This window comes from Selaginella moellendorffii, unplaced genomic scaffold, assembly GCF_000143415.4.
Source record: "Selaginella moellendorffii unplaced genomic scaffold, v1.0 SELMOscaffold_107, whole genome shotgun sequence".
In the NCBI taxonomy this organism is placed as follows: domain Eukaryota; kingdom Viridiplantae; phylum Streptophyta; class Lycopodiopsida; order Selaginellales; family Selaginellaceae; genus Selaginella; species Selaginella moellendorffii.
In genome coordinates, this window is record NW_003314368.1 from 40309 (window position 1) to 54008 (window position 13700).

The following is a 13700-nucleotide window of genomic DNA, read 5'->3' on the forward strand; positions in this document are numbered from 1 at the left end:
TCCATACTTTCTTCGCGCTCTTGGATTTGGGGAAGAGGAGCTGGGCGACGAGGAGCTGCTGGATGCGATGGAAGTGTTCATGCACGCGTCTTGCCTCACCACTCTTCCCGACGGGCCGTGCTTTAGCACCAGCGTTGTGTTTGTGACGGGGAGCCAGCGTTTCTACCAAGCTCTGGCGCGGGACGAAAACTCTTGGAGGAAGATGAGCCTGCTCATCACTTACGAGCTCCACGTCTGTGCTTCGCCTTACAGTGCAAACGATCGGGTCTGGCCCATTCTTCCCGACCACACCGAGCCCGTGGAGCAGTGTATCATACCCGGTGCCAAACGAAGCAAGAAGATCCCGGAGTAAAGCTTTCCAATCTCTCTTCTTCTTTTTTCATGCGTTTTTATGTTTTTCTCAGGTTTGGAACTCCCTTTCGTGTTCCCTGTCCGACCATCAGCCAACTCTACAGTGGCGAATACAGTCGATTTCCATGGTAAGCGTTTTTCAGTCGATTTCATGGCAAGTTTTTTCCACCACCTTCTCACAGGCTTCATGAGCTGCTGGATGTTTACGGCCAGGCCAAGCTTGATCTTCCTGCAGAAGCTGCTTTTCATAGAGTAAGAGTTTCTGGCTTTGCTACACTTTCTAGAGCCCTGGAAACTCAAAGCTCTGTGTGTTTTTGTAGGAATACCCGGCATACGTCGCCAAGCTCGAGCAAAGTTCTTCTTCCTGTGATCAGCGACTTTTGAACAAGCTCTTGAAGATCCAGAAATTGAATCCAGGCGGCGTTGAGGCTGGATGTGCTACCACTTGATTTCCGAGCGGACAAGGTATGGATTGATCGATCTAGAGAACCTCCTCTTCTTCCCCCTTTTGTACTTTGGTAGGCGCGAAGAATGCTAGTATATACTGGTATAATGGCTTAAGGTTCTTCTAAGAAATCTCGTCCAGTGGACTCACTTGATCAAGCGATCTTTTAAAAACATAATGCGATATTACAGGCGAGTGCGATCTCTAACAAAATATAGTATTAGAATTTATTTTAAAATGAAAAATTAACATTACTTTTTGCAAACTTTTATGGGTACTCTTTCAAGCTTTGAAAATTGCAAGAACCGCAAAATTAGAAGAGGAAAATCGGCTGGAATCCCCACAACGCTCACTTGGCACGGCCATTCCATCTGCACCTGTCCCCACACCAGCCTCTGCATTGGATACTCGTCAAACATCTCGTTCGGAACCAAATACACGAATCGAGTGTTCCTCCCAAACTTCACCACTGCATCTTGGACGTGCTGCAGCAGCGCATCGTGCCTAGCTCTCCGGGTTATCCGAAACATCACCGCAGATCCATCAAGAAGCACTCCCACCGCATCGTAGCAAGAATTTGGCGAGCCTGGACAATCCTCGGCCACGAAGTATCCCGACTTCCCCGCGATGATATCTCCAGCCTTCCGGAAGAGCACAACGTTGCCACCAAAGTCGAAACTCTCCAAGCCAGCCACAGCACCCGGATCCAATCGCCTGGAACGAAACTGGAGCTTCTTCACATCTCGCGACGCCAGGAGGCAATGCACGAGGTACGCAAACTTCCGGCCGACAATAGCAGCGTTGTCCGAGATGAGCTTGTTGTCCTTGATGTAATCCATCTGATCTTCATACGGCTCAACCTCGGGACCGATCCCCAGCGTCTTCTCTACGTGCGGGGACGCACAAACCACGGTTGCCACCTTGTACTCCGGATCCAAAGGCTCGAGATGGAAGATATGGCTGAAACGTTCCGGGTCTCGTCTCAAAGCTCCAGCGATGTCCAAACGCTTTTCCTTCCTGGCCTCGAGCAAAGCAGCCTGGAAGTGGCACAACCAGTCCGGATCATCGGCTCTGTCCAGCACCGCTCGAGGGGATCCACCCCAGAAACCAAACAGCTGCTCGACCGCGGTGAAATCTCCGGGGCTGTTCAGCAATCCAGCGGAGGCGTACAGCAGCGCGAGCTCGCAGACGTCCCACGGCGGCATGCAAACGATCATCGCGTTGCCATTCTCTCTCACGAACTTCCTTGAATACTTGACTTCGTCCCAGCCGGAGGAGAAGAGGATCGCGTGGCTGAAGGCGTGCTGCGGTCGAAGGAGAGGAGCATTGCAAAGATAGACGGTGTCTTGCGTTCGCTGAGAATCGAATGACCCCACGACCCCTTCCACAACTTGGCTGCCTCGAAAGAAATAGCTCAAACCGGAAGAACTATCGCAGGATTCTTCCCAGATCACCTGCCTGTTCGCGAAATCCGGATGGATCCTCAGCTGTGTGAGCAAGTAGTAGCCAAAGGACGTCATTCCCGTGCCTGGCGATCCCCCGATGATCAAGTGATCGATCGGGCTATCACCTCTGCGAGAGTTCACTCTGCCGGAGAGAATGTCGATCGCCAGAGAGGCGAATTTGCGGTAGACGCTCCGGACTAGCAGCTTGTTTCTCTTGGACTGGAGAAAGGAAACCCCTGGCTTGAGCGTCACCGTGTCGAGCTCTATGTGGACTCGCTCGAGCTGTGCTTCTGGCGGTGTCGAGACTTTGATCGAAGGCGTGATGGATTCCCTTGGGACAAGACACACGCACCGGGTTGTAGTCGCGATCGGGATGGATTCCCAGAAGCGCCTGACGTGCTCCTCCGCGTTCCACCGCTCCATCGCCTTAAACCCTACATTTTGAAGAACCCTAAATCTCTATCTTAGGGTTCTTGGGCAATGCGGGGAGAGGGGGGAGTGCTGGCCATGGCGCTGGCCTCCCGCGGCATCGTCCTGCTCGCAATGCTGGCCTGGGCGTGGCTTGGATCGCCCTATGATTCCTCGGCAGCATTGGATTTGCCCTGTCTCTCGCGGGATGATCATGGTTTTGATCGAGGGGGGATCTCGAATTCTACGCTTCTCAGAAGCGTTGTGTGGGACGGCGTGTACTACTTGCGGATTGCTCGCTGTGGCTACGAGTACGAGCAGATGCACGCGTTCCAGCCTCTCCTTCCCCTTCTCATGCGTTTTCTCTCCAACACTGGTAAATGCTTACATGATTTTTTTTTCTTTTATTCCATGACTGATGTGTTCTTCCTGTTCTTCCAGCTTTAAGAGGCTTTGTTCCATTTTTTGGCTATGATGAAACGCTCGCCTTGTCTGGCTATGTCATAAACGTCATGGCTTTTGTATTGGCAGCTCTCTACTTATATAGGTATGTTTTTATTCTTCCATTCATCTTCTAGTCTTCTGATCGATATTTGTTCTTTCCTTCTTTGCTAGGCTGAGTTTGTACGTTCTAGAACGAGAGAGAATGGCTTTCCTGTCGACGGCATTTTTCTGCTTTAATCCGGCATCGGTTTTCTACTCATCCTTGTAAGCTGGTAACCTTTCAAGGATTTATTGAGATGTTCCAACTAGCAATCGACGTTCGTTTCTGTGACGCAGATATACTGAAAGCTTATTTGCTCTACTATCCTTTGCGGGAATGTGGTATCTCGTAAGTGGAGCCAGATGGACGTCTGCGATCTTGTTTGGCTTCTCCAGCATTGCGCGTTCGAATGGCATTGTGCATGCGGGATTCTTCTTGTTCCAGTGCCTTCACTTGGTTTACCACCACAAAGTCTTCCACATGAAAAGGCCGCTGGTGAGAAAGTTGGCTTTTCGTTTCTTTCCCGCGTGCTCGAATTTTGATTGTTTCTATCATAAGCTTGCAGGATCTCTCTTTGTCATCATCCAGTGCGGACTTCAAGCTTCCCTTGTGGTAGCACCCTTCGTTGGTTTTCAGGCTTATGGCTACTTTGAGATGTGTTTCAACGATTCCAAGCAGCAGAGGCCTTGGTGCAGCGCAACCATACCGTACTTGTATGGATTCGTTCAAGATCACTACTGGTAAGATCTGCTTCTCTTGGCATGGTTTTTATAATTGTCTGCTGTTCCAGGGACGTTGGATTCCTACGGTATTTCCAGCTCAAACAAATCCCGAACTTTCTGTCTGCGTCGCCGGCACTGCTTCTAGCAAGCTCTGCCATTGTCACATACGCCAGAGCGCAGCCCAAACTGTTTTATTCTCTGGGTCTCGCAGCACCTTCTTGGCAGAAAAGAAAGGCCGCCCTTCTTCCAGATCACTCAAAACGTAAGCAACACTGTTTTTGGACTTTAATTCTCTCCTAATGTCATCGAATCTGTAGCTCCGAGAGTGAAGAAAGAAACGACGGGATTTTACGCAGTGGCAAGCGTTCCTTTTGTTTTTGAGCTCTTGGTTATGACCCTTGTTGCATTCTTGGTAATGCACGTCCAGGTATTCGCTATACTTGTTTTTGTAGCTCCTCAAAACTTGGAATCGGGATTCTGCAGGTGTCGACCCGCTTTCTCTCTTGCAGTCCAGTTATATATTGGTTCTCGGCATCCTTTCGTAGGCAATGGATTGGATGGTGGGTGTTTCTTTCTTACACCCTGGTTGGAACATTGCTCTTCGTAAATTTCTATCCTTTCACGTAATCTTTCGCGAGTCCACCTCCAAGATTTTCTAATGCATCTCGAAATACCGCAAACGCCAAACGTCAAAAGCTAGGCATTGCTTTCGCTGTCTCCAAGAAATTTGGTAAGTTGTGTCGGCGAAGTGCAGTCTTTTTTATTGTTTTGTTTTGACAGAACGGATGATATTTCCTGATTTATCGGTGTGTGGCCCTGTATTGAGATTGAAGTTGAAAGATTTGAGGGACCAAGAGTGACGTACCTGTTATCATAGTCAATTTCAATGAATGCCACTGAACAGCCTATAGAATAGAGAGACATATTCAACATAGAATAGAGAGACGTACAACCAGCAAACATATCAGCTCTTTTGATCCTGCAGGGCTAGTGGTACAGTGTTTTTATTTTTTATTTTTCTATTTGTTTTCTTTTGCTAGATCCCTATAAGAAAGTGGACCGTAAACAAACCAGTTGTCAAGAAAGAAATGTCCACCAGAGTTGATGATGAACAGAGGAGGATTATATATCTACAGTTTAAACTTCCTCCATTCTTGACAAGTTCAGCTAAGTGGCCGACCTTATTGGGTTTTTGTACACCAACTTTTAAAAGGAAGGGTGAAAGAATGGCCAGACTTCCCCAAGTAATCATTTGCATCAAATCATTTGCATCTTACGGAGGACAAACTAACTCAGCAGCCCAGTATAAATAAGCCAAGTTCTGGAAGTCTGCTCACACACACAACACATTCGAACAGCAACTTCACATTCTTGAGGTTTTTTTCAGCATCAAAGTTTCTTACTGAAAAAAATAGAAGCCTCAGTGTTTTCCTTGCCATCATGCCAGGGATTCCATTGATCTCCCATAGTGACGCTCTTACTTATGGCTTTGAGGAGCTGGCCAGGAATGGTAATGTTGTGCAGGCTGAGCTCCTCGAGCAGATCTTGGTGCAGAATGCAGATGCTGACTATCTCAAGGAGCACAAGCTGAATGGCTGCACTGATCTGGAGACTTTTAAAGCGCGTCTCCCGCTTATCACCTATGCAGACATCGAAGGCTACATTCAAAAGATTGCCGATGGCGATCAGTCGCCGGTTCTCTGCCAAAAGCCAGTTGATATGTTCTTCCTGAGGTAATTTTTTCCTTTTTTTTTCTTAAAAGCTGTGCTGATAGTACACTGTTTCCTAAGCTCTGGGACTGCCAAGGGACGAACAAAGCTCATCCCAGCGCACTATGACTTCTTTCTCAACACCATTCGATTGTTCCAACTCTCTGGAGCGTTTCGAGGAAGGTACTATAATTGACATGTCAACTGGATTCTCTCACTCATGAATTCACTCTGAAAAAGTCAGGCACTTCCCACTGAGCTCGAATGCCAAAGTCATGGACATTGTCTACTGTGGCAAACAAACAATGACCAAAGGAGGAATTCTCACGGGAACCGGAACCACAAACTATTTCCGCAGCGAAGCCTTCAAGCTCAAGCAGCAGTCCACAAAGATGTTCAATTCTAGCCCAAACGAGGTGATCTTCTCCTCCAGCCTTCCCCAAGCAACGTACTGCCACCTGCTCTTCGCCCTCCTCGCCGCGGACGACATAGCCGTAATCTCCTCCACCTTCGTCTACACAATCGTCGAGGCCTTTCGCTTCCTGGAAAAGACCTGGTCAATCTTGGCCGATTGCATCGAGTCTGGAACACTCCCCGAATGGATCACAGACCATGCAATCCAAACCGTGGCCTCGAAGCAGCTCACCCAAGATCATCCCGACCGCGATCGAGGAACTCTAGCAGCCAAGATCCGATTGGAATGCAGCCGTGGCTTCCAGGGAATCATCCCGAGGCTGTGGAGGAACACGAGCTACGTCCTGTCAATCATGACCGGAACAATGTTGTCCTACTGCGAGGCGATGCGGTTCTACGCAGGGCCGGGCCTGGCGCTGGTTTGCGGTGACTATGGCGCTTCCGAGAGCTGGATGGGAATCAACATAGATCCTCTCTCGTCCCCGCACAACACCATCTTCACCATCGTCCCGGATCTTGCCTACTTTGAGTTCATTCCTCTGGAGCGGCGCAAGTTTTCTAAGATCCAGGAGATCAATGGTCCCGTGGTGCCGCCGAGCTCGCTTTTCACGGAGGTGGCAGCGCCAGTGAGCATGGCAGACGTCCGTGTGGGTCAAGAATACGAGATCGCCATCACAACTTCGTCCGGTAAATCCTTTTTGATTGAGTCTCGAATGATAACCAAGTGTATATTGCATGCCTGTACGTGTGAGCAGGGCTGTACAGGTACCGCGTGGGCGACGTTGTACGCATCTGTGGGTTTTACCACGACCTGCCGCAGTTCGTGTTCGTCTGCCGCCGGGACGTGCAGCTCAGCATCCACATCGACAAAAACGGCGAGACCGAGCTGGCCGTGGTGATGGAGCGGTCCGCCGCGGTACTACACGGCACAGGCGTCGGGGTGGCAGAGTATACCGCCCATGCTGACGTGTCGTTCCGCCCGGGACACTACGTTGTGTTTGTGGAGCTGGACGTGGACGTGGACGTGGACGTGGACTTGGACGTGCCACACGTGAGAAAAGGAAACCAGGGATCTTCAAAGGTGGCACAAGAAAAGCGTGACGATTTTGAGAGGGTATTGCAGGAGTGTTGTGATTGCATGGATGGCGCATTTGTGGAGCCCGGTTATGTTGTGTCCCGTGCGGCCAAGACGATTGGACCCCTGGAGCTTTGCGTAGTGGAGAGGGGAACTTTTCGCAAGTTGGCAGAGAGTGCTCTGGACAAAGGTGCAACGCTGAATCAGTATAAGACCCCACGTTGCATTGCCGCGCCACACTTGCTAGCCATTCTCCGTGCAGGGATGGTCCGGAGCTTCTATTCGGGAGTGAGGAGAGAGTAAGTAGGGTAGTAAATTCCCCCCTTCACTGGGCCCAAAAACATGCTGAGTCTCATTACTTTCCATGTTTTATTTGTGTTCGGAGAGATTTGAAGATTAAATTATTTTAAATGAATAATATAAAGTTCATAAATATCTAGCTGGGTGGAGTATTTATCTATCTTTTTATATGTTATTTTAGCAGAAGCACCAAACAAAGGTGTTGCCGCGACCAACTGAAGGGTTTATGTTGTCATAGTGAAGCATCAAATAAATGGTGCCATTCAAACAAAAACGGTGTCATGCCTCCTGTTGGGAAATAATGAAAGCATGAGACCACAATGGTGCAAATTTGTAATGCAATTTCTTCAAATATTAATACATGAAAGCATGAGACCACAGTGCAATAAATGACTTTTAACACTCTTTTGAAGTTGAAGAAGCTTATGTTTTCACTATTGCTAATGCTGTTGCAGCAACAACTTCCACATGTTTGAAGCTGTCCAAGCAATAGCGGAAGTTGCTTGGCAATGCATGTAATATTATTAGAAATGTAATGGTTTGATGTTTCATGCAATCATACGTTTAACGTGTTCTTTTTCCCGTAGGACGTTTTCCTTTTTTTGACTATGGTACCATATTCATGATATGGTATTGGCCAATCACAAGACGAGAACAAAAAGTGGCAGGCCGGAATAAAGTATAAAACACCAATCCGGCATGGAATAAGGAAAGAAGCTCCATCCAATCCGGAATAAAATATAATGGCCAAAGCTTTAGCTCCTTGGTGCTCGAGATGTACGTGAGGATTTGCTCATGTGACATATCTCCTTTTCACGTGGGACATTGATTAAAGGTGTTTTGATACGCCACCGAGGACCAGTGGGAAGCTCCCCACACTCGAAACGTTTTGCATCTCTTTGCGGGCACCTGGAGGAATGTAAAACATGCATTGCATACCACTCGGTCCCAACATGTACATAGTAACAAGAATCTTCCTCAATGAAGTCCACAATATGAGGTGAACTTCTCAGCGCCTCAAAGTGGGATGAAGCCGCTAGCTGCCATTGAGTCAAGCATATTCTCTTGAACGAGTATACCATTGAATTGTTCTAGCCTGGAATGAACATAAGCCCAAAATGGTTGCCATACAAAATAACTTTTGTATGCTTGGAGATGGTAATTGTTACTGTCAATGGCATGCAATTTGTAAATTGCGTGACAACTGACCACACGACCCATGCACACACCACCAGTTGCCAGCAGTCAATTCCCAGCAGTCAATTCCTGATTGGATGTCAGATATACAAGTTATTTATATACATAAATAAGTCTTAGATGGGTCCATAATGAGCCATATAACCCATGCATGGTACCACATGCATTGATGACATCCTTCAGTCATCCTCATGTGTTCCAGACCTGGGATGGGTCTTGGGTTAGGGTTAAGATGCAAGGAATGTTAGTTGCAATGGCATTTTTGGATGTGAGGGGTTTTGGTAGCTACACTACATGGTGAGCCAATTTATGTCCTATTGTCCTCTTGTTTGTAGTTTGCTTGAGTCCAAAAACTAGAGTATTGAGGTAAGGTGTTAACAAGCAAAAGAGATTCAGAATGAGTAAGCTTGAATTGTTACATTATATATCTCTAACCTATGTGAGATGGTAAGTGAGGAGGCAAACAGCACTTTGTCCTCTTTCAGCTCTGCTTCTGAAAGCAGTTCCAATGTGCAAGAAGTGGTGGAGGACAATGTTTTGCCTGTAAGTAGAAATTTCACACTCATATCCGTAATTTCTTAATTTCTCAAGTGTTTGAGATTTTCTTGCGAACAAGAGAATTTGCTAGTCCAAATGTATTTACCACTTGGTTACACCTCGATTCTTGGGATAAAAACTAAAAGGTACCTAGCAAATTACTTCTAAATTACAAGACTAACATTGTACAAATATATGTGCATTGTCATTCCGAATTGGAGAGGTGTATACAAGAGTACCAACAGAGGATTGAATTAAGTTCAAACTTATGTAACTATGAATTATGCTGGCACAAACTGGGGTATCATTAACTCCTGGTCTAGTTGTTGAACAGTAGGATATAGATTTAGCTAATAGCAAGTTTGTGAAGCATTGGCAATGCATGATTCAGCAGGGCTATAGTAGGGGCATCTGTCTAGAATTCAAAGACAGATTTACACTAATGTGGAGCCTTATGTGCTGTGCCATATGTACTGAGTATATTTCATTGCATTTGTGAAGATTTAAACATTCATTGTGGCAGCATATTGCAAACTTGTATCATATAGATTTTACATTCACATTTTGATATGTGGGGAAACTCATTATACAGTCTCTTGAGAGCTATCAACCATCAAACAAACGCATGTGATTTTTAACAAATACGCACAAGCTGTATACAGATTTAGCCGGCATAAATGCATTAGGAGTGACAATGCTCCTGAACATAATGTGGTAGAGAATGATATGGAACATTTTTTGGGTCCTTAAGGCAAGAGTTTTATTCACAAGACATCAACAAGAAACTAGGTATAACTTCAATATTTTGTTGTGCATGTTCATCACCACTAACCTCCCTACCTTGCAGTGCATTGAGCACTTCTGGCGTGAATTGTACAAGTGTATGATGTGGTTATACAAGCACCTAATGGAGGATATTGGCATATGGATATTTCCAATGTATGGAGTTTGCAATGTCATATCTTGCCAAAGATATATCTCATTGAGTCACTATGTAGAATTTACACAAGGTGCGTTTATATTGGTGTGGTGAGTTCTTTAGGCCATCTCATGTACCAGTGAATTTGTTTCAGCTCTTGGAGCACGAGCTTGGGTAAGCCTTTCATTTGACGATGATATGCATAAACTTTCCCACTTGTAGAATCGTTCAGCCATTATCTTTAAAGGATATAGAAGATATATCATGTTCAATATTTATGAATGTTAAAGGTGAAACACTCCCTCAAGTATTACTTCCCTTCTTTTTATCACTCAAAGCATGCTTGATGTCTTAGAAAACTCACAACTACGAGGAATTAGGCTTTTCTGATGCATCAACAAGGCCTTAATCTTGATGAGCAATATCTCCTACACTTGGATTTATTTATTAAACATGTAATAGCTGACGTTGAAGGTGTGGCTCTTCTAGTTTATATTGACACTGCTCTTCCTTCACACTCATAGCAAGCCTTTTGCATTTCCTCTCATCTCCATAGCAAGCCTCACCTCTTTGTTTTTTATTTTACCACATATAAGAAGTAAGGACATGGTGAGAATACATGGCAGTGGAGGTACTTGGCCCTGGAATAGTGCTAGAAATAATGCTCTATGTGATAAGCCTCTCAATCTTCCCTTCACCTCCAATCTACAAACCATACATACAAGCTCAATTCTAGTGGTCTTGTTTGGGTATAAGCATGTATAGTTAAACAAATAAGGGAGGGAACCCTAGGCCAACCTCTCAACCCTTAAGGCATTATGGCCTTAAATCCCACAGGCTATAAAATATTTTCAGAATGTTCTTATGGTTTGTATCATTCTTCTCTCCCTCATAACCTAGCCATGGATAGCAACCTTAAGAAGTTAAATGAGCTTCACATGAAGGGAGTTTAAAGGAATACGGCTATGGAGAAAAGATGTGCAAATGGCAACACTAATGTTGTGACAAATAGCCACAAAGAAAGAAAGTAATATGGCTTTTTCGCATGACAAGAGTTCTATAACAGTATTGTTATATGATTTGAGCCATTTGTTCCATTCTTATTTTCTTATTTCCATGATTATAAGTGGAGGATATAAACCATTGGTGATTCTTTTTGTGCTTATTATGAAGTGAGTTACATCTTGTTATAAAAGATAGATTCATAATCCTCCCATTCCTTAGGAATGTCATCTAAGTTATAACCAAAACTCGGAAACACTTTCTTTATATCATCTTTAGTTTCCCATGTAGCTTAATCCATGGAATAACCATTTTATTGAACTAACAACTTCCTAATTGTCTTCCGACGTGATATCACCACTCTTTGAGCAAGAATATTGGTTGGACTAGCCTTCTCAACATCAATCCTTGGGACCTAGATGATGGATTGATCCAAGATATCACTAAAGTGCATTCACACTTTAAGCTTTCTCACATGGAACATTGAATGAATCTTTGACCTAGTTGGCAAGTCCAAAGTGTATGCAAGATCCCCTACACGCTATAAAATTGTCTAAGGCCTGAAACACCATAAAAACAATCTAGCAATGCCACCTCCTTTTAGAAACCATTATGCATCTGATAGATTAAGGAAAACTTTGTCACCAACTTTGTATTCTTGATGACAACAATGCTCATTAGCTAATCTTTTGTCTCGATCTTGAGCTTATTCATGTTCACCTTTGCCAACTCAAGCTTATCTCGCATATCTCTAAGAAATCACAAGCATGAGGCCGATTGATGAGTGCTGGTGTGAACTAACTAAAGCAAAGACAAATATTTCTCCCATACTCCCTGTCGATTCAAGTTTCCCATAAAAAACCTCAACATATCTTCCAACAGATGATTTATGCACTCTATTTGTCCGGGGATGATACAGGCTAATGAGCTTTTGATGATCAACTTTGATCACCTGGGGTCAAACAACCATATACGTATTTCTCAACATCTAACTTCATCCGAAGCCAAAAAAAATGCCTCTTCACCAACATATACATTCTTAATACCCCCAAATGCCTAACACTTGGCACATTATGACACTCAACCAAAATCTATTTAATGAGTTTGTCAATACAAGGAGTTTGTTGGCCTAGAAGATCCTTTTGTCAACTAAAATACTGAAGAGACTAATGATCTGAGTCTATATGGAAGTCTGATTTATACAAATAATATCACCATTCCTTCACAATAGCAATCATAGCATACAATTCCTCTTGAGTAGGCTAGTTCCACTATGTAGCATCAAACTTATGGCTCATGTACGTAAAAGGATGTCTAACTTGAAGTAAGATGGCTCCAATAGCAATGTCACTTGTATTTGTCTCAATCACAAGAGGCTTCTCAAGATCAAAAATCTTTAATACAAGAGTAGAGATACAACACTACTTCAAACGTTGAAATGCCATTTGACATTTCTCATCCCAACCATGAATAGTAGCATGTTTTAACATGTTTTAGAAAAGATCAGTCAAGGGAGTTACTATCTCTGAAAATCCTTCACAAATCCAAAAAGAACTCCAACCATACCCATGTTGATAAACTCCTCATGTTGACAAACTCATCAATAGATTTTGGTTAAGTGTCATGATGTGCCATGTGTTGGGCATTCAGAGGTACTAAAAATATATAAAAGAGGCATTTCTTTTGGCCTGGGATGAAGTCAAATGTTGAGAAGTATATATGTGGTTGATTGATTTACTAGGCAATCAAAGTTGATCATCAAAAGCTTGCTAGCCTCTATCATCCCCAACGTGTATCTTAGAATAAATGGGATAACATCTTGATGGATTTTATCATTGGTTTACCCAAGACCTTTCGAGGAAATGATGTTATTTGGGTTGTTGTGGATCACTTAACAAAGATAGCTCACTTCTTCAGGACAAGTTAATTATTTTAACAAAATATACAACTATTTAGAATCTAGAGATTAAAGAGCCAGCCATATTAATTATATAATTGATTGTGAGAGAAATAATTTTGCTGAGATGAATAGGGTTATGAGCAAGAGGCATTTGTAAACTTTTGAGTTTAGACTTTCTGGAAGGTCACCCAACCCAGTACTATTTAAACCCAAAGATGCTTAATCCCAAATATTATAATACCCTTAACTATTTGGAAAAGAGGGTGCATTTTTATTCATGAGCCCTTTCCCTTTATATTTGAACCATTATGGATCATCTCTCAAGTCATTTTGTTTGATTGCTTATAATCCACCATGCTTCCCTACGAGTTCACACCCTCATAAACGGAAGTTGAGAGCTGTAACTCTCGCCAAATATTAATCAACATGTGGGAATTACAACAAAATCAAACTTGTGACCGCTTTAATACCAAATGCAAGCTTTTGAGTTTGAACTTCCTAGAAGGTCACTTAACTTAATACTATTCAAACCCAAGGACACTTAATCTTAAGTATCTTAAGACTCTTAACCAATTAAAAAAGGGGGTGCATTTTTATTCATAAACCCTTTCCCTTTATATTTAAACCCTTATGAATTGTCTCTAAAGTCATTCTTTTTAGTTGCTTACAATATCGATCAATTATAAGAGTTGTAGTATTGATAACTTATTCTCCCTCTCATCTCTATGCTCTTTTGTAGCACATATAATCATGAGATGAGATTTGGATATACTGTCACTGTGGATTTTTAGA

The 13700-nt window shown here is 43.8% G+C and overlaps 3 protein-coding genes across 3 annotated transcripts; 2 read left to right on the top strand and 1 right to left on the bottom strand.

The window, feature by feature from the left end:
* Positions 1-1047: 1047 nt before the first annotated feature.
* On the bottom strand, positions 1048-2664 carry LOC112342391. Its single transcript, XM_024664127.1, has one exon. It carries the CDS (start codon positions 2662-2664, stop codon positions 1048-1050), a length of 1617 nt encoding a protein of 538 aa, XP_024519895.1.
* Positions 2665-2719: 55 nt separating this feature from the next.
* LOC9631198 (GPI mannosyltransferase 2) lies at positions 2720-4770 on the top strand. Its single transcript, XM_024664176.1, has 9 exons — positions 2720-3025; positions 3091-3196; positions 3265-3357; positions 3430-3628; positions 3692-3873; positions 3924-4117; positions 4173-4282; positions 4339-4585; positions 4636-4770. Exons 1-8 carry the CDS (start codon positions 2722-2724, stop codon positions 4480-4482), a joined length of 1332 nt encoding a protein of 443 aa, XP_024519944.1. The 5' UTR covers positions 2720-2721; the 3' UTR covers positions 4483-4585; positions 4636-4770.
* Positions 4771-5215: 445 nt separating this feature from the next.
* Positions 5216-7456, top strand: LOC9630809 (indole-3-acetic acid-amido synthetase GH3.10). The gene is made up of 4 exons (XM_024664153.1): positions 5216-5588; positions 5646-5747; positions 5809-6665; positions 6734-7456. The coding sequence occupies exons 1-4, from the start codon at positions 5296-5298 to the stop codon at positions 7354-7356; spliced, it is 1875 nt and encodes a 624-aa protein (XP_024519921.1). The 5' UTR covers positions 5216-5295; the 3' UTR covers positions 7357-7456.
* The last annotated feature ends 6244 nt before the right edge of the window (positions 7457-13700 follow it).